Source organism: Neodiprion fabricii, chromosome 4 (assembly GCF_021155785.1).
Source record: "Neodiprion fabricii isolate iyNeoFabr1 chromosome 4, iyNeoFabr1.1, whole genome shotgun sequence".
NCBI lineage: Eukaryota > Metazoa > Arthropoda > Insecta > Hymenoptera > Diprionidae > Neodiprion > Neodiprion fabricii.
Genome location: NC_060242.1, coordinates 15706807 through 15731766, shown reverse-complemented (window position 1 = coordinate 15731766; position 24960 = coordinate 15706807). Strand labels below are relative to the sequence as shown.

At 40.3% G+C, this 24960-nt stretch overlaps 4 protein-coding genes across 11 annotated transcripts in view; 3 read left to right on the top strand and 1 right to left on the bottom strand.

The window, feature by feature from the left end:
• Positions 1–2911, top strand: part of LOC124180343 (octopamine receptor beta-1R-like) — a 59139-nt gene extending 56228 nt beyond the window's left edge. The window contains exon 5 of the transcript XR_006870240.1: positions 2843–2911. The gene's annotated coding sequence lies outside the window, so the exon portion shown is untranslated. The remainder of the gene's footprint in view (positions 1–2842) is intronic.
• On the top strand, positions 195–8578 carry LOC124180316. 3 transcript variants are annotated; one of them, XM_046565705.1, is made up of 19 exons: positions 201–500; positions 2843–3065; positions 3220–3385; positions 3462–3684; positions 3799–4084; positions 4185–4450; positions 5127–5307; positions 5414–5653; positions 5744–5834; positions 5970–6220; positions 6300–6474; positions 6561–6832; positions 6948–7059; positions 7186–7272; positions 7373–7507; positions 7586–7860; positions 7956–8080; positions 8148–8303; positions 8397–8578. In XM_046565705.1, exons 1-19 carry the CDS (start codon positions 464–466, stop codon positions 8498–8500), a joined length of 3405 nt encoding a protein of 1134 aa, XP_046421661.1. In that variant the 5' UTR covers positions 201–463; the 3' UTR covers positions 8501–8578. The 3 variants fall into 3 exon arrangements, with proteins under 3 accessions (XP_046421664.1, XP_046421662.1, XP_046421661.1); XM_046565706.1 differs by lacking the exon at positions 8397–8578 and having other exon boundaries at positions 196–500; positions 8000–8080; positions 8148–8289; XM_046565708.1 differs by lacking the exons at positions 8148–8303; positions 8397–8578 and having other exon boundaries at positions 195–500; positions 8000–8080.
• Positions 8579–17156: 8578 nt separating this feature from the next.
• LOC124180336 (aspartate--tRNA ligase, cytoplasmic) lies at positions 17157–20839 on the top strand. Of its 3 annotated transcripts, none has more exons than XM_046565763.1 (12): positions 17157–17277; positions 18129–18191; positions 18266–18350; positions 18441–18627; positions 18724–18826; positions 18989–19307; positions 19386–19557; positions 19671–19818; positions 19934–20123; positions 20201–20281; positions 20363–20474; positions 20555–20839. In XM_046565763.1, exons 2-12 carry the CDS (start codon positions 18154–18156, stop codon positions 20716–20718), a joined length of 1599 nt encoding a protein of 532 aa, XP_046421719.1. In that variant the 5' UTR covers positions 17157–17277; positions 18129–18153; the 3' UTR covers positions 20719–20839. The 3 variants fall into 3 exon arrangements, with proteins under 3 accessions (XP_046421719.1, XP_046421718.1, XP_046421721.1); XM_046565762.1 differs by having other exon boundaries at positions 17185–17341; XM_046565765.1 differs by lacking the exon at positions 17157–17277 and adding an exon at positions 17736–17755.
• Positions 18888–24957, bottom strand: LOC124180327 (mediator of RNA polymerase II transcription subunit 16). 4 transcript variants are annotated; one of them, XM_046565737.1, is made up of 15 exons: positions 24769–24957; positions 24356–24502; positions 23989–24187; positions 23633–23879; positions 23404–23559; positions 23136–23305; positions 22723–23050; positions 22436–22643; positions 22143–22317; positions 21907–22062; positions 21609–21822; positions 21438–21547; positions 21219–21364; positions 21007–21133; positions 18888–19554 (listed from the first exon to the last, which is right to left on the bottom strand). In XM_046565737.1, the coding sequence occupies exons 1-14, from the start codon at positions 24825–24827 to the stop codon at positions 21010–21012; spliced, it is 2439 nt and encodes an 812-aa protein (XP_046421693.1). In that variant the 5' UTR covers positions 24828–24957; the 3' UTR covers positions 18888–19554; positions 21007–21009. The 4 variants fall into 4 exon arrangements, with proteins under 4 accessions (XP_046421693.1, XP_046421692.1, XP_046421694.1 ...); XM_046565736.1 differs by lacking the exon at positions 18888–19554 and adding an exon at positions 19686–20765; XM_046565738.1 differs by lacking the exon at positions 18888–19554 and adding an exon at positions 19686–20765 and having other exon boundaries at positions 21916–22062; positions 24769–24955.
• Between the last annotated feature and the right edge of the window lie 3 nt (positions 24958–24960).

The window sequence follows — 24960 nt, the reverse complement described above, 5'->3', positions numbered from 1 at the left end:
CGATCGACATCCATGTTTTGGAAAAGGTGCATCGATCACCCTGAACAATAAACTCCCAACGTACAAAAAGTGGCTGAGATTTCGATTGCAATGTATAATAAATACCAAGGCGAAGCACCATGAGTCGAGGTCCTAGATACCCACGTCATCGCCCCCCACCATAACGGGGGGATGGGGGAGGGGACTGAAAGTCAAGAGCTGGTACCCAGCGATCACTTCGAGGCGAAAGTGCAACGTTCTATTCACCGCGTGGATTTATTATACACAGTTAACGAATGCGGATACAGGCTGTAGTATAATCTTGAAATCGTTGTTGGCCTTTGGAAGCAAAGAGAACATCTAGAGATCAACAATTGTGTACTCGTGGACAATAATAAGAATATTTCGGAAAACTTTGAGATTGTTCTTTACACATGTAATGGGAAAGTTTAATCCGCGTCCATCGTTCGATTCTCGTTGTTGAATGATAATGTGGTGGTTCATCGTTTTAATCATTCACGGTGAGTTTCATTATATTACACGGAATTTTATTACGTATTTTCATGTACTTTCTATAACATACGAAACGCATCCTGCAACTCGCGCGGTCTTTTTGACCTTATAAGAATAATGTGTGAATGTGTGCAGTACAGTGATAAGTATCCAGTTCGATAGAAAGTCGCGTGTAAATAGGGACTAGAAATAAGTGAAAATCGACGTGACAAATACAAGTTTATGAAACATTGTAGGCTCAAATTAATAAAGTTATTCAATAATGTTAAAGGAAAGTTTTGCCTTTTACAATTTCTGTCTATGGATGTATAATTGTGAATCAGAATCTGTTTTACGCAGGCAGGCGACATGTCTTGTATAATCATTGAAGTCACCGCAATGTGTCAGCGCTTATTTCAAAATACATCAGGCATTCGACGCCAACTCAGTAGGCATTTTTTTTATACAAACAGGTATGAAACATGTTTTCGTAACACTGTAAATAAGATAAAATTTCATGGTAACATAAGTTAAAATAAATTAACAAATTTACAATTGCACACCAAAAGTATAAAATCAAATTAAATTTTTTTTATATTGAGCCAGATGTCAATCTCACAAGTATAGTAACCGTTATTATCTCCGAACTATGATGTCAAAGATGTTTATTCCCCCTTATTGTAACCAATCATGTACCAAGGGTACATACAGGCAGTAGATGTACCTCTATGTGGAAGACATGTCTGAATATGATTTTCATTTTATTGAAAATTGTAGGACCCAGAAACTCAATGTTGGTTCTACCTAACGTAGTCTTAACAATAGGCACTCCAATCATAAACTCATAACTCTTTCACGCATCTTTGTTATGTGTTTTGAATTTAATTAGCCTTTCGGCGATTATCTATATATTTCATGGCGCTCAAGTAATAAGCCTGCCTGATATTGAAGATAACTAGAACCTTGTATATATCAGGACCCTTTCCGTATGTGTTGGTTTCGTTCATATAGTTTTGATGATTCTTTCGTTTAGAATCTCAAGTGGTATTATAAATTTCTCGTAAGTTCCTCCACAGATTGATATTACATGACTCAAAACCGACCCAAAGAAAGCCTTGACTCAAATCACTGACAGATTTTTTTAAAGATTATCTCTCAGATTATTGAAATAGCGTGTCAGATTCTCTTGGTAGTCCCACATATTTCACACTATTAACTACTTCGATGATTGTGTCAAATTGATTTCGTCACAGAACGGTATCAACTTTTTATCTGAAGGCACGCTATCAACATAACGATCAAAGTATATCGTCTTATTGTTAGTTTTATCGTAATACACACCCTCATGGAAAAAAAACCTCAATTTGGGTTTAAATTCATATCCACAATTTCTTTTTCTATAGGAATTTAGCATCATCTATAAGTTGGGGTTTTTTCCGTGAGGGTAGACGGTCTGTTTATTATAAACTAGGTCAATATTTCCTCTATGTCTTCTTTGACAGTTAAAAGGAGGTTCACCAATTAATTGATCACCCCAATATCTCGTTATCAGGTCGTCTATCCTTACTCTTTGTTTTCTATCATATTAATTTTACGAAGGATTTTTCACGTGATAATGGGATTATTAAAAACCTTGCAAACATTATTTCAAATTTTTTCAATCACCCGCGTTTACCCTATAATATAAATATTTAAGTCCATCTCAAAGACACTTAAATTAACTTTTATTAACCAAGAAACAAAACATTCCGATTTTCAAATAGGTGAAACATTTTCACGCAAGGTTTAAAGTAACAAGACGCTTTTTTGCTATTTATGTTATAATGCACTTACAATTTTTTTCAAAATTTCACCATAGATTTTGAACAAGTATGAAAATAGAAAAAACGATTAGAAAAATAAACAGGAATGAAAAAAAATTGAAACGAACGTCCTTCCACTCTGAACCTTACGTGAACATATTTTATGGCGATGACCGGATATTTTGCCTTAGTTCATAACAATCAATTCGAGTATCTTTGAAATGGGTTTAAAAATGCATAAGGTGTGATTGAAAAAATTTTAACACATTATTTGAAGATTTTCACGGTTATACCAATATTAGAAAAATCCTTGATGCAATTAAAAAATGTAATGGTCAACCGTTTACCGAGTTAATGTGGAATGGCTCACATAGACCCACGGAAAATCACTTCAGGACAATAAATTTTGTCAAAGTGAATTGAAATCTCGTAGACTATAGTCGAAGCAAATCAATCAAAGCCAATTACGCTATATTCTAACGGTAATTACAATAAATTATCGAGTTATAAAAAAGAGGAAAATGATTTTCTCGACCCCTTTATTTGATTTTTCTTAAAATACTTCACAGCGACAACAGTGAATGGTTTGAGATTGGCAGCCTACGTATCGTCGGGAGGTCTTCACGGTGAGATCCGGTTCGAACCAGCGGCTAAAAACGCGGTTAGAATACGTCTGGCCCTTCAAACAACCCTCCAATACCCGGATCAACAATGGCTCTGGTCTGTGACAAGATTCCCGGTGGATTACACGCTGGTCGATGGAAGATGCGATCCACGACACATGGGAGAAACGTAAAGAGAAAAAAAAAATACACACCATGATATAACGCAAAATTGACATAGGATAGTACAAACAGAGCATCGGAACGAAACTTGCGATAAACAAATCGTGAATTCCCGCGAGTTCTAATTGCTTCTCTTTTCGAATATCGACATCATCCTCCAGGGTCGTCGACCTGACGGAGATCCTCGGACCGCTGGATATGCCGGGAAACGAGACGGCGGTGATAGAAGTACCAGAGCTGAGTTTGACCGGGATAAAGGGTCTATGGGGCAAGGGTTTACTTTTGCAAGACATATTAAGCTCGAGAGTGATTTGCGCTTCCATAACGGTAAGTATAAGTTAGGCCTGATTCGAGGGCGAAGGATATGAACTATTGAACGACGATGAAATTTCTTCGTTTACAGGTATCGGATAGAAACGAAGAAAAATTGGCCGAAGCTCGTTTCCTCGGGCCAGTCGCCGGCAGCATATGGTTCAGATGGCTGGGCGGTCATCCCGGGGACAATTCGACCGATACGATAATTTACACGGACCTTCATCACGTTTCCAAGCACAAAACCGTGCCTCAAGACTTCACCGAACATCAATGGAAGATATACGTCACCGACATATTCGATTCTGAGAAAGGTAAATTTGAGTCGTACTTCAAATTAGCGGCTATAGGTATAATAACGTCGATCAAATCGATCCGCCAAATTTTCAATTCTAATGTCTTTCTTCCCGTTACGTTCAATGATATAGATAACGGAGTCGACAACTGTAATATTCTGCAGACTGTGTTTGACCCGAAAAATTCTGAACCTGGAAAATCTATCGGAGACGTTGATTCCCGTTTGGGAAAAGTTAAGGTGGCCACGGATTACCAGAAGAAATTGAAAACTGCTTATCGAGACCCCGAGCTGGCTCTATTGCCTACCGATTTACTGGGGCCTCACCGACTCCTGTACGTCGTGATATTTCACCCGACACACGACGATTCGTTTTTGGCGTGTGCCAAGATCAGACATCGCAGACAAATCACCGCCAAGTGAGTTGTGCCCATTCCTATGATTACGCCGCAATTATTCCCACATCTTTATGTCGTGTTTTGTGATATCCTTATGTTCTGCAACAATCAAATTTTTTAGAGCCTTGATAAACTCGAACGGTATCAAAGGTCAGGTGACGTTAGTCCAGGAATCTCCTTTCAATCCGACATGGGTGAACGTATCCTTGTCACCGGTTAACGATCTAGCAACGAGGCTGAGATACGCAACTAAGATAGCCTCATACAAAATACACAACTTACCGCAACAGCCGGTCGGAAATCTTGTCAGAGGTGAAAACCCCTGTCTGTCAACGGACAGCGTGTTCGACCCGTTGAAAATTCACAACGCCAACACACCACCGGCAGGTAAAAACCTAAAAATATACTTTCTGCGCTACCTCCGTCAACAACTCGACTACTTCGTAGTTTTTACGAGCACAAGTGCTTATAAAATCTACATAACATTCTCCGTTTCGACAGGAGGCAACACCGAAAATATGATTTGTGGCATGTGCGCAGATAGGAAATTCTTGTCCCGTAGGAGTTTCGCATCAGGGTGGCGACAATTTCGTTCATGGGAAATTCCCTGACATTTCCCCACGAAGATTACGATTACACAACTTTTATGACCGAAAGCTCCAGAAGTTGTGCACCATGAATATATAAATTTGGATCTCAAAAACAAATAGTACTACTTCGTTTCACACAAATAATTAAGTATTGAACAATACCATTTCCGTAAGGTAGCTTGACTAAATTTACGAAGCGTAACTCAAGTTTGAAAACGATTTGTAAGAAAAGTACGTTTGTTCCTATGGTCCATCATAATTTCCTGACGTTTCCCGAAAGACGAAGTTCCCTGACTATTCTCATTTTTCCCGGTTTTCCCGGTTTTCCCCGTCTGTCGCCACCTTGCGCACTCGTCAAGAAATGCATATTTTATGCGCACTTGCTACAAAAAGAACTATTGACTATCTACGTGTTTATACAAGCAAAACTCAACCAAACGTTCTATATTTAATTAAAAATTGCAAAACCGTAGGATTGGGAACCCAAGATCAGTATGCAGTTGGTGATATTTCTGGTAAACTTCAAGGACGAAAAGAAGGCTCTTACCACAACATTGTCGCTAATAGCGCCGAATTGAGCGGAGTCTACTGGGACACATATCTACCTCTGTCTGGGATGTACAGTGTCGTGCACAGATCGCTGGTCCTCCACAAGTGAGTGAATTGATTAGTAGTATAAGAAACAAAAAGAAACTGGAATTTTTTTTCTCTGTTTTTTGTTTTTTGAACTCACTAAACTGTTTGAGGAATCAATGCATAGGTACAACGAAACGGACAATACCGGAGTATTTCCGTGGGTATGCGGCAACCTGATGCATCACCTGCCCAAAAACGCTGGACAGGTTCAAATTTTCACCGCCGAAGTTGTATTTAGATATCCGATCGTTGGGAGGATAATATTCCGACAGCCGAAGCACGACTCTCTAATGGACACGACGGTAATAGTTGAAAATTTGGTACACGCGGACGGTAGTTCGCTCAACAATTCAGCCGGTCACAGGTGACGATTCATTTTTGAATTTTCCAATTTTTTTTCTTCCAACGAGAAATATGAACCGAAAATTATTCAGTTATTTCACAAATCTTACAGATGGATGGTGCACGAACATCCTCCGGGAAAAGATTACTACAACTGGACAGCGCGATGTTTGAGCGCAGGCAGTCCTTACAATCCGCACAAGGTACGTTCCAATTACTATTGAATTCACACACTGAATTGAGACAAGAGGTTTAATACTGCTGTGAAGATTACTTACATAAACACAAGTAAAAGAAGAACACTCGTTAGGCTAACCGATTTCCCTTACCGCTTCTAGGTTTATTGGGACCCCGACCATCCGGAATGGTGTTCAGGGAGCCAAGTAACGCTCTGTCGTCTGGGCGACATGTCGCGACACGATACGCTTCAAATTGCTGGACGAAAGAAGTTCGGACCAAAATTTACTCGAAAATTATTTACCGATCCAATGCTACCTCTGACGGGATCGCCGAGCATTCTGGGAAAGAGTTTGGTGATTTACGACGATCACGGACCTGTTGCTCGGGGAGAAAGATTGGCTTGTTCGATGTGAGTATTCAAAATTGCATTCCCGTACTTAGTAAGTCAAAGTACACTATCGAACTTGTCCTTTTTGTACTATTACTAGAATCAGCGCGGTCTACAGACGAAAAGCTGTAGTCAAAGACTGGTTTGGTAACAATGAAGTAACACCAGCGAAAGGAAAGTTAGAATTTATACAGCAAACGGAATACGATGTAACTGACGTTGAGGTCAGCCTAGAAGGACTGGCCGGCCAGATGAGCGAGTACCACATTCACATGGTAAAAGTGAAAAGGAAATTGACTCGTTTATGATATTGCAATTTCTCCAGCTTCATCTTCCGAAACCAAACTCTCTTTCTCGACAGACACCGGTGGAAATCGACTTGGAATTTCCCTGTGAAGCTACTACGCTGTACGGTCAGTGGAATCCTCTAAAAATTAACGCCAGCCAACTGCCTCCGCCTGCCGAAGGAACTGCAGATCAGTACGAGATGGGCGATTTGAGTGGAAAATTTGGCACGTTAGATAATCGAAAGAGGTACAACGCTGTCTACAACGATTCATTGCTTCCGCTATTCGGACCCGATAGCATCTTGGGACGAAGCATCGTTATACACAAAAAGGAAAATAACTTTAGGTAATTATCATAACAATTTTCAAAAACAAGGAGACGTTCTCGACGGAAAGATAATTTCTCAGAGTTATAACTCTCAACGCCAGAGTGTCTTTCATTGTTCGATCTCAAATTGCAGATGGGCCTGCTCCACAATCGAAAGAGGATATTCGCCTTCCGAAGCCAGAGAATTGAGAGCTATCGCCTCATTCCATCATCCGCAGGGGTTCGCCTACGGATATATCAGAATGGTAGGAATTCATCCTCTAAATCGTCATTATACATGACCAATGTTCGACAAACCAAATCGAATTATCGAACAACGAATAATAATCATCTTATCAGGCAATGATCATGTTGAATTTTAATTTCTGCAGAGCCAGCTGGTGTACAGAGATAACAGTAAAAGCGAAACGATTATAGAAGTTAATCTTCGTCATCCTGGGAAACACGATCGTAACGTGGTGAGTCTACTACCTATCACCCTGCACGATAAAGATCACAAACACATCAACCATCCCAAGGAAATTTTTGCCAATTGCTAATATTTATTCTTCAATTCAGACAAGAAATCACAACTGGGCAATATTCGTGAACCCTGTAGGCGTCGATGCAACTGTCAAAGTACCAGCAACGAGATGCGTAGCTGGCGGTTACGTATGGAATCCTTACTTCACGCAGCTCGCAGATCCGTTGAATGTAAGTCAGTGAACTGTAACTAATTATCGTACCGAATCTAGATCGTTGTCTCAATTTGAGATTTTAAATCAATTACAGGAAGACCTCTACAGACAAGAGTGCGGGCATGATTTACCGCTGCGCTGCCACGTTGGAGACATTTCGGCGAGGATAGGACCCATCGACATCGGCCTAGACCGTCAGGTTTTCACGGACCCGAATTTCCCCCTAGAAGGCGTCGTAACCGCGATGGGAAGGTCAATCGTAATAATGGACAAAAACTTCGGCAGCGACAGATTCGCCTGTGCGAATATCGAGCCCGACAACGACATCATCAAGTACGTCAACATAAGGAAACCGCCGAGATTCGTTGTGTGAGTATATGTGATTCGAAAATGGCTAATTGGCTCCCATTTGGGGTTTTAATTAAGTGCCATGTATCGAACGATGATTTTTTTTATACTCTCAGAGCGCAGTTCATAGAGGATGTAAGGGAAGTTATGGGGATTCCGGAATGGATGCTTTCGGTGGACAGCAGGAAGACTAAAACCCTACACAGCGGAGGATGCATCCAATTTCTGATGCACTTCAAGGGTAAAAGGATTCTCGCGTCAAGTTTTTCGCAAAAGCTGTACCGCAACTAAATGGATTTTTTCTTCAGGACCGATTTCCAATCAACTTGACCTGGATTTCAGCAAGCTCATGTCGACTGGAAAACTGGCGGCACCAAGTCTAGCGATACCAGGTTTCGTTCCGACAAAGAGACGCAAGGCTCTTGGATATCGCCAATGTGGAATTCGGGACCCGAACGACAAGAGTAATTACTGAAAATTAGAATTCACAATGTTTGAATAATGCTGGTGTTAGAAATTTTTCTCATTCAAAAACGCATGCTTCAAATCTGTTCTAGGTTTCACGCTGTTCCAGTTCGGTTCTGCCGCGGTGCAATCAGTTCCTCAATTAATAATATTATTAGGATTATGTGGCATCGCAGTTTACGGCTACCTGGTGTAATTATGTATTAAGAACGAGCAAGTTGTAAATACAACATGTAAATCGAAATATGTAACCAAATAAAAACCAAATTACATAGAAAATATATTGACGCGAAGATATCTGCACGAATAACAATAGCACTTACAGTATTTTGTCGCATTTTTTCTTGCATGTTCAATAAGTGAATCTCATGAATCCAAATCCAAGAATCGAACTAAACAACGGAGAAATTCCGGTGTGTTAACCTATATCAAGAGACTCGACTAGAGTCTCGCACCTAGTATTAAAAAAAAACAAAAATGCACGCGTGAGCCAACGCAGTCCCTTTAATGTACGTGAGGTCAGCATATCAATTGTCAGCAAATGAAAAATACAACGGAGTTCTCTTCGCATGCAACCGAGTTCTATAGTTCCTGATACATTTTAGTAATAGTTCTGGCGAAATTGCGCGAAAAACGTAAATCGAAAAAGTTATCTGCCAACTTCCATAGCGATTATAATGTATTGCGCTCCGTAAAACCATGATATGATATCTTCAGGTATTTTTTTACGGGAGTTCTGAGGAGTTCTAGGAAAGTTCTGGCACACCCGAGGTTTTTCAGAAATAGTTCTATCGAAATCGATCTTTGAAACAATTTTCACAACGCTCTTATAGCATCGCACTCCAAAAAACCGTGATATGCCAGCTCGAAGTATTTTTTTAACGGGAGTTCTCATAAGTTCCAGGAAAGTTCTGGCACGCCCGAAGCTTCTCAGAAATAGTTCTGTCGAAATCGATCTGTGAAACAATTTTTATAACGCTCTTACAGCATCGCACTCCAAAAAACAGTGATATGCCAGCTCGAGAGAGCTTATGAGAACTCCCGTTATAAAAATACTTCGAGCTGGCATATCACGGTTTTTTTGAGTGCGATGCTGTAAGAGTGTTGTAAAAATTGTTTGAGAAATTCATTTTGACAGAACTATTCCTGAAAAGCCTCGGGCGCGCCAGAACTTTCCTGGAACTCCTCAGAACTCCCGTAAAAACATACCTGAAGATATCATATTGTTACAAAGGGTGAAATCACCCGTTTTGCCCCCTTTTAAATGATCTAGTAGTCATCATAGATAAAAGACGTTTATAAACCTCTTATGTCTTTCAAAAGAATAAGGTTACTGCGTCACAAAATAAATCCTTTTCCTTTCTTAATTTTCCACGTTGTAACACTGGTGTCAGAAGTGGGATCCTTCTGTGTCTCGGCAGAGTTTCGAGTGGATTTTGAGTGATAAAAAGAACACAAAAAAAAAAATGCAAAGATCTCCGAGAGTATCACGAGCGAAGCGACGAGCTGCCGGACGCGTTTCGTCGTGTCAACGCTCCCTTGAACCGGTGTTTGTTCCCGTTTCTCCTCATTTGGAAGCTGAGGTTCAGCCCCAGCCCCAACTAGCTCTCTTGGCAGAGCTCATCCAAGGAAATCAAGATTTACTGATGCGACAGATACAGCAGCAACAACACCAACAATACCAACAACAACACCAACAACAGCAACAACAATAGCAACTACTGCAGCAACAAGAACAGCAGAATCTTCTGCACGAACTCCTCTCGCAACAACGTCAACAACAGGAAATCGTATCCCACGCGCTGATCGGGATCCTGCAAGGTGTGCAGAAGCTTCAGGAGCGGCCGCAGGAATTCCCAATACGCCCAGTTCCGTCCCCAAGTAGAAGGACTTCTCTTCCTTCAGTCCCGGTCCCAGCAAGGAGGACCTCCATTCATTCAATTCCGGATCAATGAAGGTCTGACGCCATTTATGGGGGAGGCGAAATTCCCCCTGTTGCTAAAAATTTTCCACCTGCTCATGTCTCGCAACAAGCTCAGGTTAGCTCTTTTCCGCAATGCCACGATGTTCCATCGCGTGATATTTCAGAAGTAGTTGAGCCTCCTGTCGCGTCGTCTCATGCTAGCGTGGATATTCAGTCAGAGTTCTTGGCCTTTTTAAAATCGCGCGGAACTGTCAATGTTCTCTCTCCGCAGACTCAGAGCTCGTTCGGACCCAATCAGGTCTCTGTATCTGCCGCGAGTATTGTAGAGTTGCCCTCGAAACAATCGAATTTGAAGCCCGGTTCGTATGACGGTTCGTCTGCTTGGAGTCTATACGAACGTCAGCTCAACGTGATAAGTAAAGTTGATGGTTGGAGTCCGTCCCAGAAAGCAGCTAATTTGACAGCCTCTGTCCGGTCCGGCCTTGGTAGTTCCTGGATCGCTTTCAGATTCGGATTCTGAAAATTTCGAGATAATTTGTGCGGCTCTTAAACTTCGGTTTGGCGAAGAACATCTTTCCAAACTTTATTTCACTCAGTTTGAAAATAGACGTCAAGGGCCAAAGAAGATTTAGCCTCTCTCGGAAATGATATAGAACGTCTCGCTTGACACTCCCTTACCCATTGTGCAGAAAAAGCTAGAGATTAGATAGCTCGGGCAAAATTCATTAATGCGATTCGGAATCCGGAGCTTCGGTATCATCTGAGGCTCGCAGCTCCGACTTCTTTACATGAAGCAATTATTAAGGCCTTAGAATTAGAAGCCATAAACGAGGCTGATTTAGGTTCGCATCAACTTCATCGATTAAACCAAGCTGAACCTTCGGAAAATTCTTCGTCCCATCCTTCAGTCAATCAGCCTAGCTCAGATTCTTTTCCAGGAAGGAAAAATAGTGGTTTCTCTCGTTACAATAGATCAAACTCCAATCGGCCTGTTTCAGAGTGCCAGTTTTGCGGCGTAAGAGGACATAACGCGAAGAATTGTTTCAAACTCGACCGTCAGTTGAAGACTGCTGAAGGTTCGTGGTGCAATAATGCCTCCAAGAGAGCACCCTCTAATCAGGTTTGGGCAGCGCAACCTTCTGTTCCTCAGAATTCGGAAAACTAGCTACCGATGTTTCGAAAGGGCGGATATCATCGGTTTCTTCCAAGTTCCTTAGCCCTATTGTTTCACAGTTCGTGGTAAGAGGCCTGCGTCGTACCGGCCTACATACTAAAGGTTCCGTTAACGGACTAGGTTGTTTGTGGGTGATAGATACCGGAGCCAAAATTTCCGTTGTTCGTCCTGATATGATTTCGTCTCTTGCTTCAATTAATCCTTCTGTGTCTATTCGCACAGCTACCGGAGCAACTACCCCTGTCGTAGGTAAGATGGTCGTGCAGGTAACAGTAGCGGATTGTGTTCAATCCCCACATGAAGTTCTAGTAGCTGATCTAGAAGATGAAGGCATTTTATGCGTAGATTTTCTTTCCGCTCACAACTGCGTCATTTCTACCGGGGATTCGACTATCTGTTCTGGTTACCGTAAAATCAACCTCGAAACGTCTAGGTATATTAACTCTTCTCAACAGAAACCCTCTCGTCTTTGCGCGTTTTAGAACATGTGTCGGACTCTTTAGTCGTTCCTTCTTATCGCACGGAACTCTTTACTAGGTCTTCTGAAGATTTAGATATCGCTCAGACTAACAGTCTCGTTTGCCTTTTTAACGATTTTAAAGAGACTTTCGCTAAAGACTCTGCCGACATCGGGAGATGTACCATAGTTAAGCATTCGATAGATGTAGAGAATAACGCTCCGATTAAACAGGCAGCTAGACGGCTTCCTTCAAACGGTCGCAGAGAAGTTGAAAAATTAGTAGAAGATATGAGAACAGCAGATGTTTTTGAGCCGTCTTCTAGTCCGTGGGCTTCTCCCATTGTCTTAGTCAATAAAAAAGATGGTTCCAAGAGGTTTTGTATAGATTATAAGAAGTTGAACGAGGTCACCAAGAAAGATGCATATCCGCTTCCTCAGATAGGAGATACCCTTGATTTAATATCTGGTGCCCGTTGGTTCTCTACGATTGATTTACAGAGCGGTTATTGGCAAGGCGAAATGAATCTGTTAGAAAACGCGAAAACAGCTTTTGTCACAGGGTTAGGTGGACTTTGGCAATTTAAAGTTATGCCTTTTGGCCTTTGTAATGCACCAGCTACCTTCGAAAGAGCGATGGAATTCGCCCTTCAAGGTCTCACTGGCAAGATTTGTTTAGTTTATCTCGATGACATCATTGTGTTCGGTAAGACTTTTGATGAAGAATTGGAAAATCTTAAGCAGGTTTTTATACGTTTATTCCAAGCTGGTCTAAAAATGATTCCCAAAAAATGTCTTTTATTCAAAAGGGAAGTAAGTTTTCTCAGACACGTCATTTCAGTGAAAGGTGTTAAGACAGATTATCCTAAAATAGAAAAGGTCTTGAATTGGCCTCGTCCCGATTCAAAAGCAAAGGTTCAAAGTTTCTTAGGACTTTGTACTTATTACCAGACGTTTCGTTGAGGGCTTTGCTTCTACAGCGAGACCCCTCCATGCTCTTACAGGAATTAAAGTTGTTTTTGATTGGACTTCCGAATGCGAAGGAGCCTATGTTCTCCTTAAAAAATTATTAACTTCGTCGCCGATATTAGCTTATCCCATCACCGATTCTCAATTCATCGTAGATTCTGACGCTTCTCTCTGTGGTATAGGTGGGGTTTTGTCTCAAATTCAGGATAACCAAGAGCGCGTTATTAGTTATTTCAGTCTGGTCTTGTCTAAACCGGAACGCAATTATTGTGTTACCCGTAGGGAATTATTAGCGATGGTAAAATCTATTTACCATTTCCATCATTATCTTTATGGAAGGAAATTTTTGATTCGGACAGACAATGCTTCCTTAACTTGGCTTTTTTCGTTCAAATCACCTGAAGGCCAAGTAGCTCGATGGTTGGAGAGGTTAGGTCAATATAACTTCGAACTTAAACACCGTCCCGGAGTTCTGCATGGTAATGCTGATGCACTTTCTCGTCGTCCGTGCGGGGACGATTGCAAACAGTGCTCTCGTTTAAATAAACAGCAAGATCCCTCGCTTAACGCTCGTCAAATTTCTCTCGTTGAAAATAAAGAAGACTGGATCATCGCCCAGGAGAAAGATTCAGATCTCCTCCTAGTTCGGAATTGGAAATCCACAGGAGTCAGGCCTCAGTGGGAAGAAGTATCTTTTATGAGTCAGTCTTTGAAAATTTACTGGGCGCAGTGGGACTCCTTGTTTCTCCTCGATCAGTTGCTTTATAGGAAATGGGAATCACCTAACTCCAAGTCCGTACGTTGGCAGCTTCTGGTTTCTAGAGAAAAGCCGAGATTTTGACTAGCTTTCATGATTCACCTGTCGGTGGCCATTTCGCTTCTAATTTTTATCTAATCTTCCATCTTAACCATGGTTTTACGGAGCGCAATACATTATAATCGCTATGGAAGTTGGCAGACCATTTTTTCGATTTACTTTTTTCGGGCAATTTCGCCAGAACTGTCACTAAAATGTATCAGGAACTATAGAACTCGGTGGCATGCGAAGAGAACTCCGTTGTATTTTTCATTTGCTGTAAATTGATCTGCTACGGGAAGTTGGCAGATCATTTTTTCGATTCACTTTTTTTTACTCAAATCGACAGAACTATTACTAAAATGTATCAGGAACTGTAGAACTCGGCTGCATGCGGAGAGAACTCCATTTTATTGTTGATTTGCTGACAATTGATATGCTGACTTCACGTCCGGGTCCCTTTACCGCGAAGAAAAGCCTTTGGCCTATACGGCGAAAATATTATCACATATTTCTCCCCTGTCACGATTAACTGTGAAATTCGAGAACTTTTATTTACAATGTGGGTTTGAAGAGCTTTAATTTAAGCTCTATTTCAATGCATCAACGACCGGGACACCGAGATATATAATTTTTTGTATTCATCACCTCGTCGAAATCGTCAGTTCGCTCAAGAATTTTCGTCGTATTCAGATCACCTTTTTGTTCTTCTTCAGAAACTGTATGTGCCAAAGTACTCTTCAAGCTTCCTCTCCCAGGAAATAGTTGTGATTATTTTTCATTTATTGTATTGTTTTGTGAATATAAATTATTTATTTCTTTTTATTTTCTATTTATCAGTTGTACAGGGTGTCTCATTTTAATCAATCCAGTCAAATATCTCGAAAACCAAAAGTGTGAGTGGAAACTGTTTTAGACAAAAGTTGTAAGGTTCGAAGGGGGAAAGATGATAACAGTGTCAGATTTTCCGTAAGTGAACCCGCCAAGGTCAGATGAAGGTGATTTTGATTTTTTTCAATAGTACAGTATATTGTTTTCATCGGACTCTGGATAAGCATCAATTTCTGCATGAAAAAGTAATTGGATACTTACCACCGAAACTCGACTGGTGATGAGGTACGAGCAGGTCAAGTTGCTACGGAAGGTTCCTATCGTACTTGAGTAATTAGTTTTCACACCGTTTTGTATGGTAAGAGTCAACGATAGTCATGTTTTTTATTTTTCTCACACAACCGAGTGTGCACACGTACAAGTGAATTTCGCCGGATTAATTCTCAGAGATGAGAGAATACTTTTCGAATGTTTCGTCACGAAATAATTCCTTACTCAAGAATTTTGTGGGTGAAATAGCATCGGCAAAGCACAGTTAAATCTAAAGCAACGAAAATTTTTTTTATAAAATTGATTCCGTTCACAGTGGACACACCTTTTACACCACGGTCTTACATACAGGTCTTGCAACGAACTGAAATTTGAGTGGTGGAGGTAGCCGCGTTATTGTCGAATTTTTTTTTGCCACTACTGGCCACTACGCAGCGCTGTCAGTTATTCACCGACATACCTATGAGTGACATTACAACGTAAGGTTATCTGTGTATGAGTATCAAAAAAATATGTTAGGGTTCCACCAAATAATAATAATAAGCTTATGAATAACTCGTAGCACCGCTCTTGTGGCCATAAGTTGTACTTTTGTTTAGGACGTAACTGACCATCCCCCACCACGTTCGTTGCAAGACCTGTATGTAAGACCGTGTTTTACACACTCTCAATGTCAAGATGGCTGCCGCTCAAACGACTGCGATGGCATTCCGGTTGTTTAACGATTCACAGCCCTTAGATACCACTAGAATCCATTTCACCCATGATAAAACAGCAGCGTAAATAGGATAATTACAACTCCGTTGTTGGTTAAGCTCTATATACTGAGATTTTACACCGCGAAAATTCAGTGACATCAGGTGGCGCCACCATTAGTAGTTTTCGGCGCGGTGCTGTGCACAAATAACACGACGCCATTATTGTTTACATTCTGGCCGCAGTCTTTACGAAGTGGCATATGCTGTTGATAGAGGGCGATAGCTAAGAAAGAAAAGAAAAATAGATGTTATTCCTGTTCATTGTGGCATAATCAGCAACGAAATAGTTGATTCATTAGCTAAACCACTGATATATGTGTATACCATATATCAGTGAGCTAAACATGCTATTCGACACGGCATTGATTCTCAAATCTCTATTCCAATAAGAGACTTTAGAAGCAAATGGAAGGATCATACGTATAATAACTTTAATACATAGTGCTTGGATCTTGCTAATACAAAAGGAAGATATTACTTCAATAACTTTTACTCTCTTCAAAGAAAACCATGGTTTACTAACATCTCAGCTAACAGGAAAACTATAGTTATTATTAATAGAATAAGATCAGGACACACAACACTTAGAAAACATCTATTTAGATTTAATATTGTCAACGATTCACTGTTCCTGTGGCCAAGTCGAAGAATCAATAGAACATATTTTTTGGAATTGTGATAATTTTAGTAATCAAAGACAGACTTTAATCAAGACTTTAAAAATCTTTTTGGGCTTAGGACCATACAGTGTCGAAGAAATTGTTAATTCTAAAAACTCTATAATTTTTAATGCTTTAATTAAATTTATTGACTCTTTAAGAATTAATTTCTAATATAATAATATATTTTATGTTAAAATAACCTATAAAATGTTCAAATAATTGTAATTTAATCATAATATGAAATAATAGCAAACTGTAATAATAAGTGTAAAAATGGTTGTATGGGCTAGTACCCAAACCTTATGTATTCCTTTTTTTATCTCTCAGTTGAGAGAACTTGTAAAAAAAAAAAAAAAAATGTTAGTTCTGACGTTTGTTTGTATTAATCATACATAACCTCTTATTCCTTCTCAAAAGGTTGGATGTTGAGTATACTGTATACTTCTTATTTTAGAGTTATTTTTCGGATAAGTAGTCTGTTATATATTGCATGCTCAACGCGAGGTTACGTTATAAACCGGCACCACAAGCAAAAAAATAATAGAAAATACACGAGGTGCTAGTGGGTGGGCAATTACCACGAGCAAATGGAGAACGATTCATTAGCCGCTAGATAGCACAGACCGCAAGTTTCTGAGCCATACACTATTCAGGAAAGAAAAGATTGACATCACACTCCAAATTTCCGTTTCCACAAAGCGAACGCGAACTCACTTGATGTTCAGAATCCGGCCCCTGGGCACTCCGGCTGTAAAACCGTGCTCGAAAATGAAGCCGATGTTGTGAATTTTCGCCGCTAGCGCTAGTGAGGGAGAGGCCTACTTAGTACGCACACACCGGCCTCGGAGATTGCAGCGCTCCGGTCTTTGGTGCACAAATTGAGAAACACAGGCTTCAAGACGGTCACGCTGAATTATGTAGGAAGGGGCTTGGAGTTCCCAGACCTGTCTATAATACCGTGATTCTGGCTTTTCGTCACGTGAGACGCCTGGCGGGGAGCCCGAGGACTTTATTAAAATAATCATAGAGCTTTACATGGGGATCGGACCACCTCTTATTCCTCTCTTATTCTTACACCGTGTCGTACGCAGTCGTAAGCACCGTGTCTGTGCACGCGTTGAGTGGAGTCTTGGTACGTACATATTTACTTGCGATAAGCTGCTATCACGAAAGAAAAGCACTATTAAACCTGTAAGGTAAAATAAAGTCGTAAATTGAGCGTCCCGAAAAGATCCCTGATTAGCATATCATACCGCTAAAGACCGTTGTATAAATTTGAAGTTACATCTCTACTTGTCGTGTTCTGAAATAAAATTAATTATTGCAGCATCTCAGTAGACAGATTGTTGAAGAGTCTGTTGCCGGCCAGTGCTTTTTAAATAATCTAGTTCCAAAGTTCGATGTGATTTGCTCGTGCAACGTTAATGACCGGTTGACACTCTATTTTTCACATACACTGCTGTTTTAGCTTCTGAAAGTTCGGTGAACCTGCTGAACGACGTGTGTACTGATAATCTGTGACAATATCGTGTTTGGTCAGACCTAAAATTGGTCACGCAATTTGCAGGAAGTAGTCACTTAGTAAAACTTGTAGATAACATACCGTCAAAGTAATTAAAAATAATTTTCTGCGCTACCTCCCTTAACAACTCTACTACTTTGTAGTTTTTATGAGCATTAATGCTTAAAATTCGATGCACCAGTGCTTATAAGGACTATATTATATTCTCGTATTTGACAGAGGTAGCACAGAAAATAGAATTTGTGTCATGTGCATATAGGGATTTCTGAACACTGCATGAGGTTCGCATATGCCTTTGACTCATGCGGTACTTTATACTCATTGAGAAATCCCTATTTTATGCGCACTTCCCACAAGTATAATTATTCTGATGCAGTGTTTACATCTGCACACAGAATTATCCATTTGTCTGTCAACATTTTCACCATCGAAGTAACGGAGTATTCACATTTTTTTTCCAGACACAGTTTTCCATATCATAGGAAAATGGGCGGTAACAAGCCAGAGGAAGCTGCTCGCGAAGGGTAAGGATTATTAGTTCAATCATTTGCAGAAGTACTGGCACTAGTATCCTAATTCACACGTTATTAAATTTTAGAGAAGATGCGTCAAAGAAGGCTCTCAAAAAGCAGCAGAAAGATGCAAAAAAGATAGCTGCCAAGGCTGAGCGGCAAGCACAACTAGTAAGAAAATTGTACTTGTAGTTAGAGCATGTTTCACGCATGTATTATACCTGATAAGCAATAATTCATACTGCTATTTGCTACAACCAGCAATCGGTGCAGCAAGATGCTGCAAACGAGGAAGATATCTCTGTCGGAAAATATGGACAGCCAGCGATGATTCAGAGTGTAGATAAACACAAGGACAGAAAGTTCACTCATGTCCAGGATCTGAATCCCAATATCGCTGGTCAGATTATCTGGCTCAGAGGACGATTACACACAAGCAGAGCTAAGGGTAGATATTTATGGTTTTCAATTAAAAAGCAAAGATATTTCAGTACAACTTCGCACTGAACCGCTATATATTGTAGTTTTTCGAACCTTTCTGCAGGAAAACAGTGTTTTCTAATACTCAGAGAGCAGTCCTACACAGTTCAAGGACTCGTCGCTGTAAATGACGAAATCAGTAAGCAAATGGTCAAGTTTGCATCAAAGTAAGCCTGATTAATCACAATTTGGATAGAATAGGAATTGGCGCATGCAATATTTAGACAATTAAGAGTTTCACGAGCATATTATTTTAGCTTTGCACCGAGTGTTTCATGTGAAAAATACATCCTCGCAACTGATTTCTTTGCACAAATTTCTCGTTTCAGCATTACCAAGGAGTCTATAATCGATGTCGAAGCAACAGTGAAGACTGTGGCTAAAATCGAGTCCTGCACTCAGAAAGATGTAGAACTCCACATCAAGCAGATATTTACTGTCAGTGCCGCCAAGGCTCAGCTACCCCTTCTGATTGAAGATGCGTCCAGGTCTGTCAAGGCAGAAGAATCTGAAGGGCTGAACATAAAGGTGAACCAAGACACTCGTCTGGACAACCGGATTCTCGATCTGCGTACCCCGGCTAATCAGGCGATCTTTAGAGTCGAAGCTGGGGTCTGCAAGCTATTCAGGGATGTATTAACTAAAAAGGTACATATACTTTTCCGCAAACTTCGCAGCAGGTCATTAATCGTTCTCTGAATGTGAGGTTTCACGTGATTCTTTTAGGGGTTTGTGGAAATTCATACGCCAAAGATCATATCAGCTGCCAGCGAAGGTGGAGCCAATGTTTTCACCGTCTCGTACTTCAAAGGGTCTGCATATTTGGCTCAGTCACCTCAGCTCTACAAGCAGATGGCCATTGCCGCTGACTTTGACAAGGTGTTCACCGTCGGAGCTGGTAACGAATTCATTTTTACTAAATAAGAAGTTATGCATTTCACAAATTTTTTTTTTCAATCACCAATGCAACAAAAAAGTAGCAAGGAAATGAACATTACTTTGTGTCCACAGTTTTTCGAGCGGAGGATTCAAACACCCATAGACATTTGACGGAGTTTGTGGGATTAGATTTAGAAATGGCATTCAAATACCATTATCATGAAGTGGTTGAAACTATCGGCCAAATGTTCACCGAGATATTCAAAGGACTTCGCGACCAGTCAGTAACACAGACTTGAAAGAGTTCTTATTCTGCGTGATAACAGTTTTTCAAATAATTAAAGTAAGTCATGCAACTACTAAATTATTTTTATTTGTTTTTTTCAATTCTATAGATATGCCGCCGAGATTAAAGCCGTCAGCGAACAATTCCCTGTGGAGCCATTCACTTTTCTAGATCCTCCACTCAGATTGGAATTTCATCAAGCAATAAGTTTGCTAGCAGAGGCTGGTGTCACGATCGGTCCAGAAGACGATTTATCGACTCCGGATGAAAAATTACTGGGCAAACTCGTCAAGGCGAAAGTAAGAAAGGCATTTTGAAAAACGGATAAACACTATTCTGATAACAACTGACGACAAATGTTATTTTAAATTCACAGTATGACACGGACTTTTACATACTCGATAAATATCCGCTCGCTGTCAGGCCGTTCTACACCATGCCAGACCCGAGAAATAACGTAAGCAAACATCTGCACAACACGTGAAACATTATCAACAATATTCAAGATCCTTGATTTACATTCACATTGGTATTCTAGGGGACTTCGAATTCTTATGACATGTTCATGCGCGGTGAGGAAATTCTTTCAGGTGCTCAACGTATTCATGATCCCGATTTTCTCATTGAAAGAGCGAAAGTTCACAACATAGGTAACCTTATATCCTCCATTTTTGGACAGAGAATTGCAAAAGCCGTCTTTTGTTTCAATACAAAATTCATTGATTCGTAGATATCGAGAAGATAAAAGCCTACATAGATGCGTTCAGATTCGGTTGCCCGCCTCACGCCGGTGGCGGTATTGGAATGGAACGCGTTGTGATGCTCTACCTTGGCTTGGACAATATTCGAAAAACGTCAATGTTCCCACGCGACCCCAAGCGCATAACGCCTTAGGTGGGATGAAGAATCATATTTTATGCAACACCGAACCTTCGCCATCCCTGTGTGGCTCATGGATTAATTGTAAATGTAAATTAACACCAATTGATTTTAATAAAGATGGTATCGTTGACTATGCAAGTTCTATTATTCTCCAACAAATTTTTGGTGTGAAAATCTAACACAATTAAATAGTTTTTAATACATTCTACACAAGTATTTACATCAGATTGAATAAAAATAATTTGCTAAATTTCATCAGTGGTACAATTTTTTGTTAGGAAAAAGCAAGAACTTTTTTACCTGTTACTGAGACATTCGGCGAATTCGCCACAGTCCTCCGCATCTACAGGTCCGTGCCCATCTTTGATCCCAAGCCCGAATAGCCGCAGTTCTCATCATATTTTGTACTTGAGCTTTTCCCCCACACCTAGGAAACAATTTGATCTAATTGTATTATCGATGAACACATAACTCGTTCTGAGACTTGCCTCTTTTTGGGACGGATCACGTACCTCGAGCATTGTTTTACCAGAAGAGGCTGCTTTCCTAGATATAAGTGACGAATGCTGTCCAGTACTTGACCTGTGTGCATGCAACCTTCGATTGGATTCAACTCTGGTACAAACACCAATAGCTCAGGTTCGACACCGAATTCCAACTGGAGTTAAGGGATGGGAATTAGTCGGTTGAAAATATTAAAATTAATCGGAAAGACTAAATTGAAAATTCACCTGAAGAGGAAGATTCTGACAAAATAGCATGGGTGTCGCTATGGCGGTGATGCTGCTCGCTTGGTGTAGTTGTGGTATCATTATCTGGTTTGGTAAGTGACAGCATTCGTCTGAAGGAATACATGACAAATTTATTCATGAAAGAGATCGCATCAGACATTTGAGACCCACCGATTAATCCTTCGTCAATTTGCTGCTGCTGATTTTCTCCGTTGAGTTGAACTAGTCGAGACAGTAATCTGAACAGCAGCGGCAACGCATCCAGATTGTCTGTGTTTCGAAGGAAAACAGGTAAACATGACGGACGTAGTAAGCCCCATATCCGAATAATTACGAGCAGCTCGCGAAGAGTGTTCAACGCTTTGTAGTCCTTAAGAAGTTCGTACTGAAAAATAGAAATAAAAGATTTAACGATGGTAATCAACTCGTGAAAACACTTGCCAAACGTTGGTGAGAAAATAATTATTACAATACCAACCCCGCCAGACTTGAGCTGCGTACGTTGTTCTGGTAATCGAGCAAGGAGATTTAGAGCCATGTCGGCGACCCATTGAATTAGTTGCTGCAGCGATTGTAGAGTGATTGGTTCCACCGTGAATTCCTTCGGATCCAAATGGAACATCACCTGACGAACAAAAATGGGATTCAGTGGATTTGACAGTGTAGAGAAATAATTGATTTGTAAAATGTGAAGTTTTTTTGTACCTTATCGACATCTGTAATAGGTTCTGTAATAACTGCTGCTAGACTCTCGGCTGGCCCTTTGTCATGAGAAATGAGCGCTGATGGTCTTAGCAGAGACTTAAATGCTGTCGCTACCGAATGTATCATCAGCAAAGATGACAGATCTGCTGCTTTGGACTGACCAGCTGATAGCATTCTGCAATGAAGGCAGCAAATAATATTCCAATAAACTATTGAATAGTGTTTTCGATCTCATGTAGTTTAAAGAAGGAAATATTAAGCTAACAGTCTGTTACAAGATATTAAGCACAAACCTGAAGAGACAAGTTTTAATGCAGAGGAACTGAACATAGTAGAATTGTTGGATAGGGGCTAGTTGTCTGTTGTACGATAAGTCAAGGCGTTCACACAGGGTTTCAATCATCGAAGATCTTAAGCAGAGAAGTAAATCCAAGCAATCGAGTCCAGTGACGAGGCAATACTCTAGCATTGTACAAGCATAACCTAGTGTCATCGAAGGACCTGAAGTAACGATGTCAAACATTATTTTTTTCTGGTTTTTACACATGGAGATGGTAATAATTTCTCTTTCCATCCTTACCGCCATCTAAAAGTAGTCTGTAAAGATAGAGGGTGCCTTGGGTATCAATAACGAGAAGAATTCCACCTAACCATGAGATGTCGATATGAGATATGGAGAGTGTAAGCCTTTGGAATTTATTGCTCGGTTCATCCTGTCGCCAAGGCATGTTTAAAGATGCCAAAGCGATTTCTTTCAGACAGTCGCGGTTGAGGTAATGTATGGAGGAATCTGCCAACGCAATTATCACACAGCTGGGTGGTGGCAACGTCGTAACGATTGCCAGTTTAGTTGTAGTTACAGCTACAACCGGAGATTTGCATTGGTACTGAGACTGATTCTGCCAAACCTGTTGACGATTTTTATCGATTACCTCTGGTAACTCTTTGAACTGGGCAAAAAAGTTTATCCAACACACAGAACTGAGTACTCACAACAGTTTTGAATGACTCGAGGGTTTTTGGTTGAAAAAGTTTATGCACAGTTTGAGATTTCTCCCTAAGCTCCCAGACTTCGACGAGCCCTCCATTGTCTCCATTCGCAGCAACAATTAAAGAATCAGCATCCTCTCGGACCACAAATTTCAAGTGAGTTACTTTTGTGTCTACAATAGGAAATACGAAAAGATTAGAACAAACTTTGTGATCGAAAAAATAAACTATTCGATATATGATATCTTATGATTAAAATAAAAATGCTTACACATATTATCCTGGATGACGCTGTCATGCAGAAAAAAACTTGGAAGTGCCTGCGAAGTGATGTAACATTTTTCATCACTTTTTCTAACGGATACTCTGTAGCACCTAATTGGTAGCGCAACACTGCCGCTGCTCACCGCCACTAGATAGTGTCCATCTGTTAAGAGGAGAGAGTAAATTAAAGTGTCCAGTTGAAGGAAATTGTTCGCTGCTACTTGATAGATGCTTACTTTTACCGTAACAAATGTCTACGGCAGTTATTCTGTGTCGCGTACTTCCGAGGCTTTCTGTCGCAAAACAAACTTGGCTCGGGGAATCTTTTGATATCATTACAGCTCCGACCATCCCTGTAGTCGACACTACTAAAACTCCTTCGGCTGCGCGCCCACCAAACTGCCTTACAGAAGGGGCGAATCTCAGGTGGTTGAATTTGTCATTGTAGTAAATGCTGTCTTTCTTTTCTGCGACTAACCCGATCTTGGCATTGATGAAGAAACATAGACTTTTGTTATAAGCATTGAGTATGTAGCTTTAATGGTACAATCAGAAAACAAAATTTGTTCCTCTACTGGGGTTGATTACTCACCTTTTTGCCATTGTGAAACCAGGCGGCACTGAGAACATGTTCTCCAGGAAAGCACGCAGACCCAATCAGCATCCAGTCATTCAGTATGTGGTCCTTAAAGGTCCATAACTGAATGCTTCCCGATTCATCGGCAATGACCAATTTATCACCTGGCAAATCCCACTCTAGGGCAGTGATGTTGGTTTTATTTGATAATACTCTATGACACATCAAATTTTAGAATATTAGAGAAACCTGTTGACATTGTGATTGCACTAAAAAAAATCCTATTCAATCATTTTCCAATCCATTGGTAAATTTTAAATGTCTTGTTATGGAATAATATTATTTAATTATGGCACCAATCGTTGATAATATTGAAACTAACTTATGCGAATGCCATGGCATATTCAGGTCGCAAATATAAACATGAGATCCCCAGGTTCTTCCATTGAAATCATCCAATTCAGTGGTGGTTGTAAAGGCAGCAACATTACGGCTGGATAATGAACACAACGAGTGTCCATCGCAAAACCTACGATGAAAGTTGACAGCATCAGGGAAAAATTACTATTATATTAGATACTTTTTTGGATGATCCAAGAAAACAGATTCACAATATATTTGGATTTATCAAACCACGGATTTGATCTGCAGGGTGAATATTAAACAATAAACAAATGAATGAATGCACGAAAACGAGAATAATTTAATGTTGTGAACAAGTAGTGTTGTGTATCTTGTGTACGAAAAGCGTACATAACCAAAAAATTAATGCGAGATTCAAATTGACGTACGAACCTCTCGGTACCAAGGCTAGATTTCACATTTTTTCTATTAACAGCATAAATAAGATCCATTTTCTTTTGATAATTAGCTATTGCAGCGACACAAAATTCACATAATTGGAATTGACAGGCATAAACGACGCTCACTAAACCCTCAAAACTGTACCACGCAGACCGCAAATTACAAATCTAGAGTGTTTCTTCG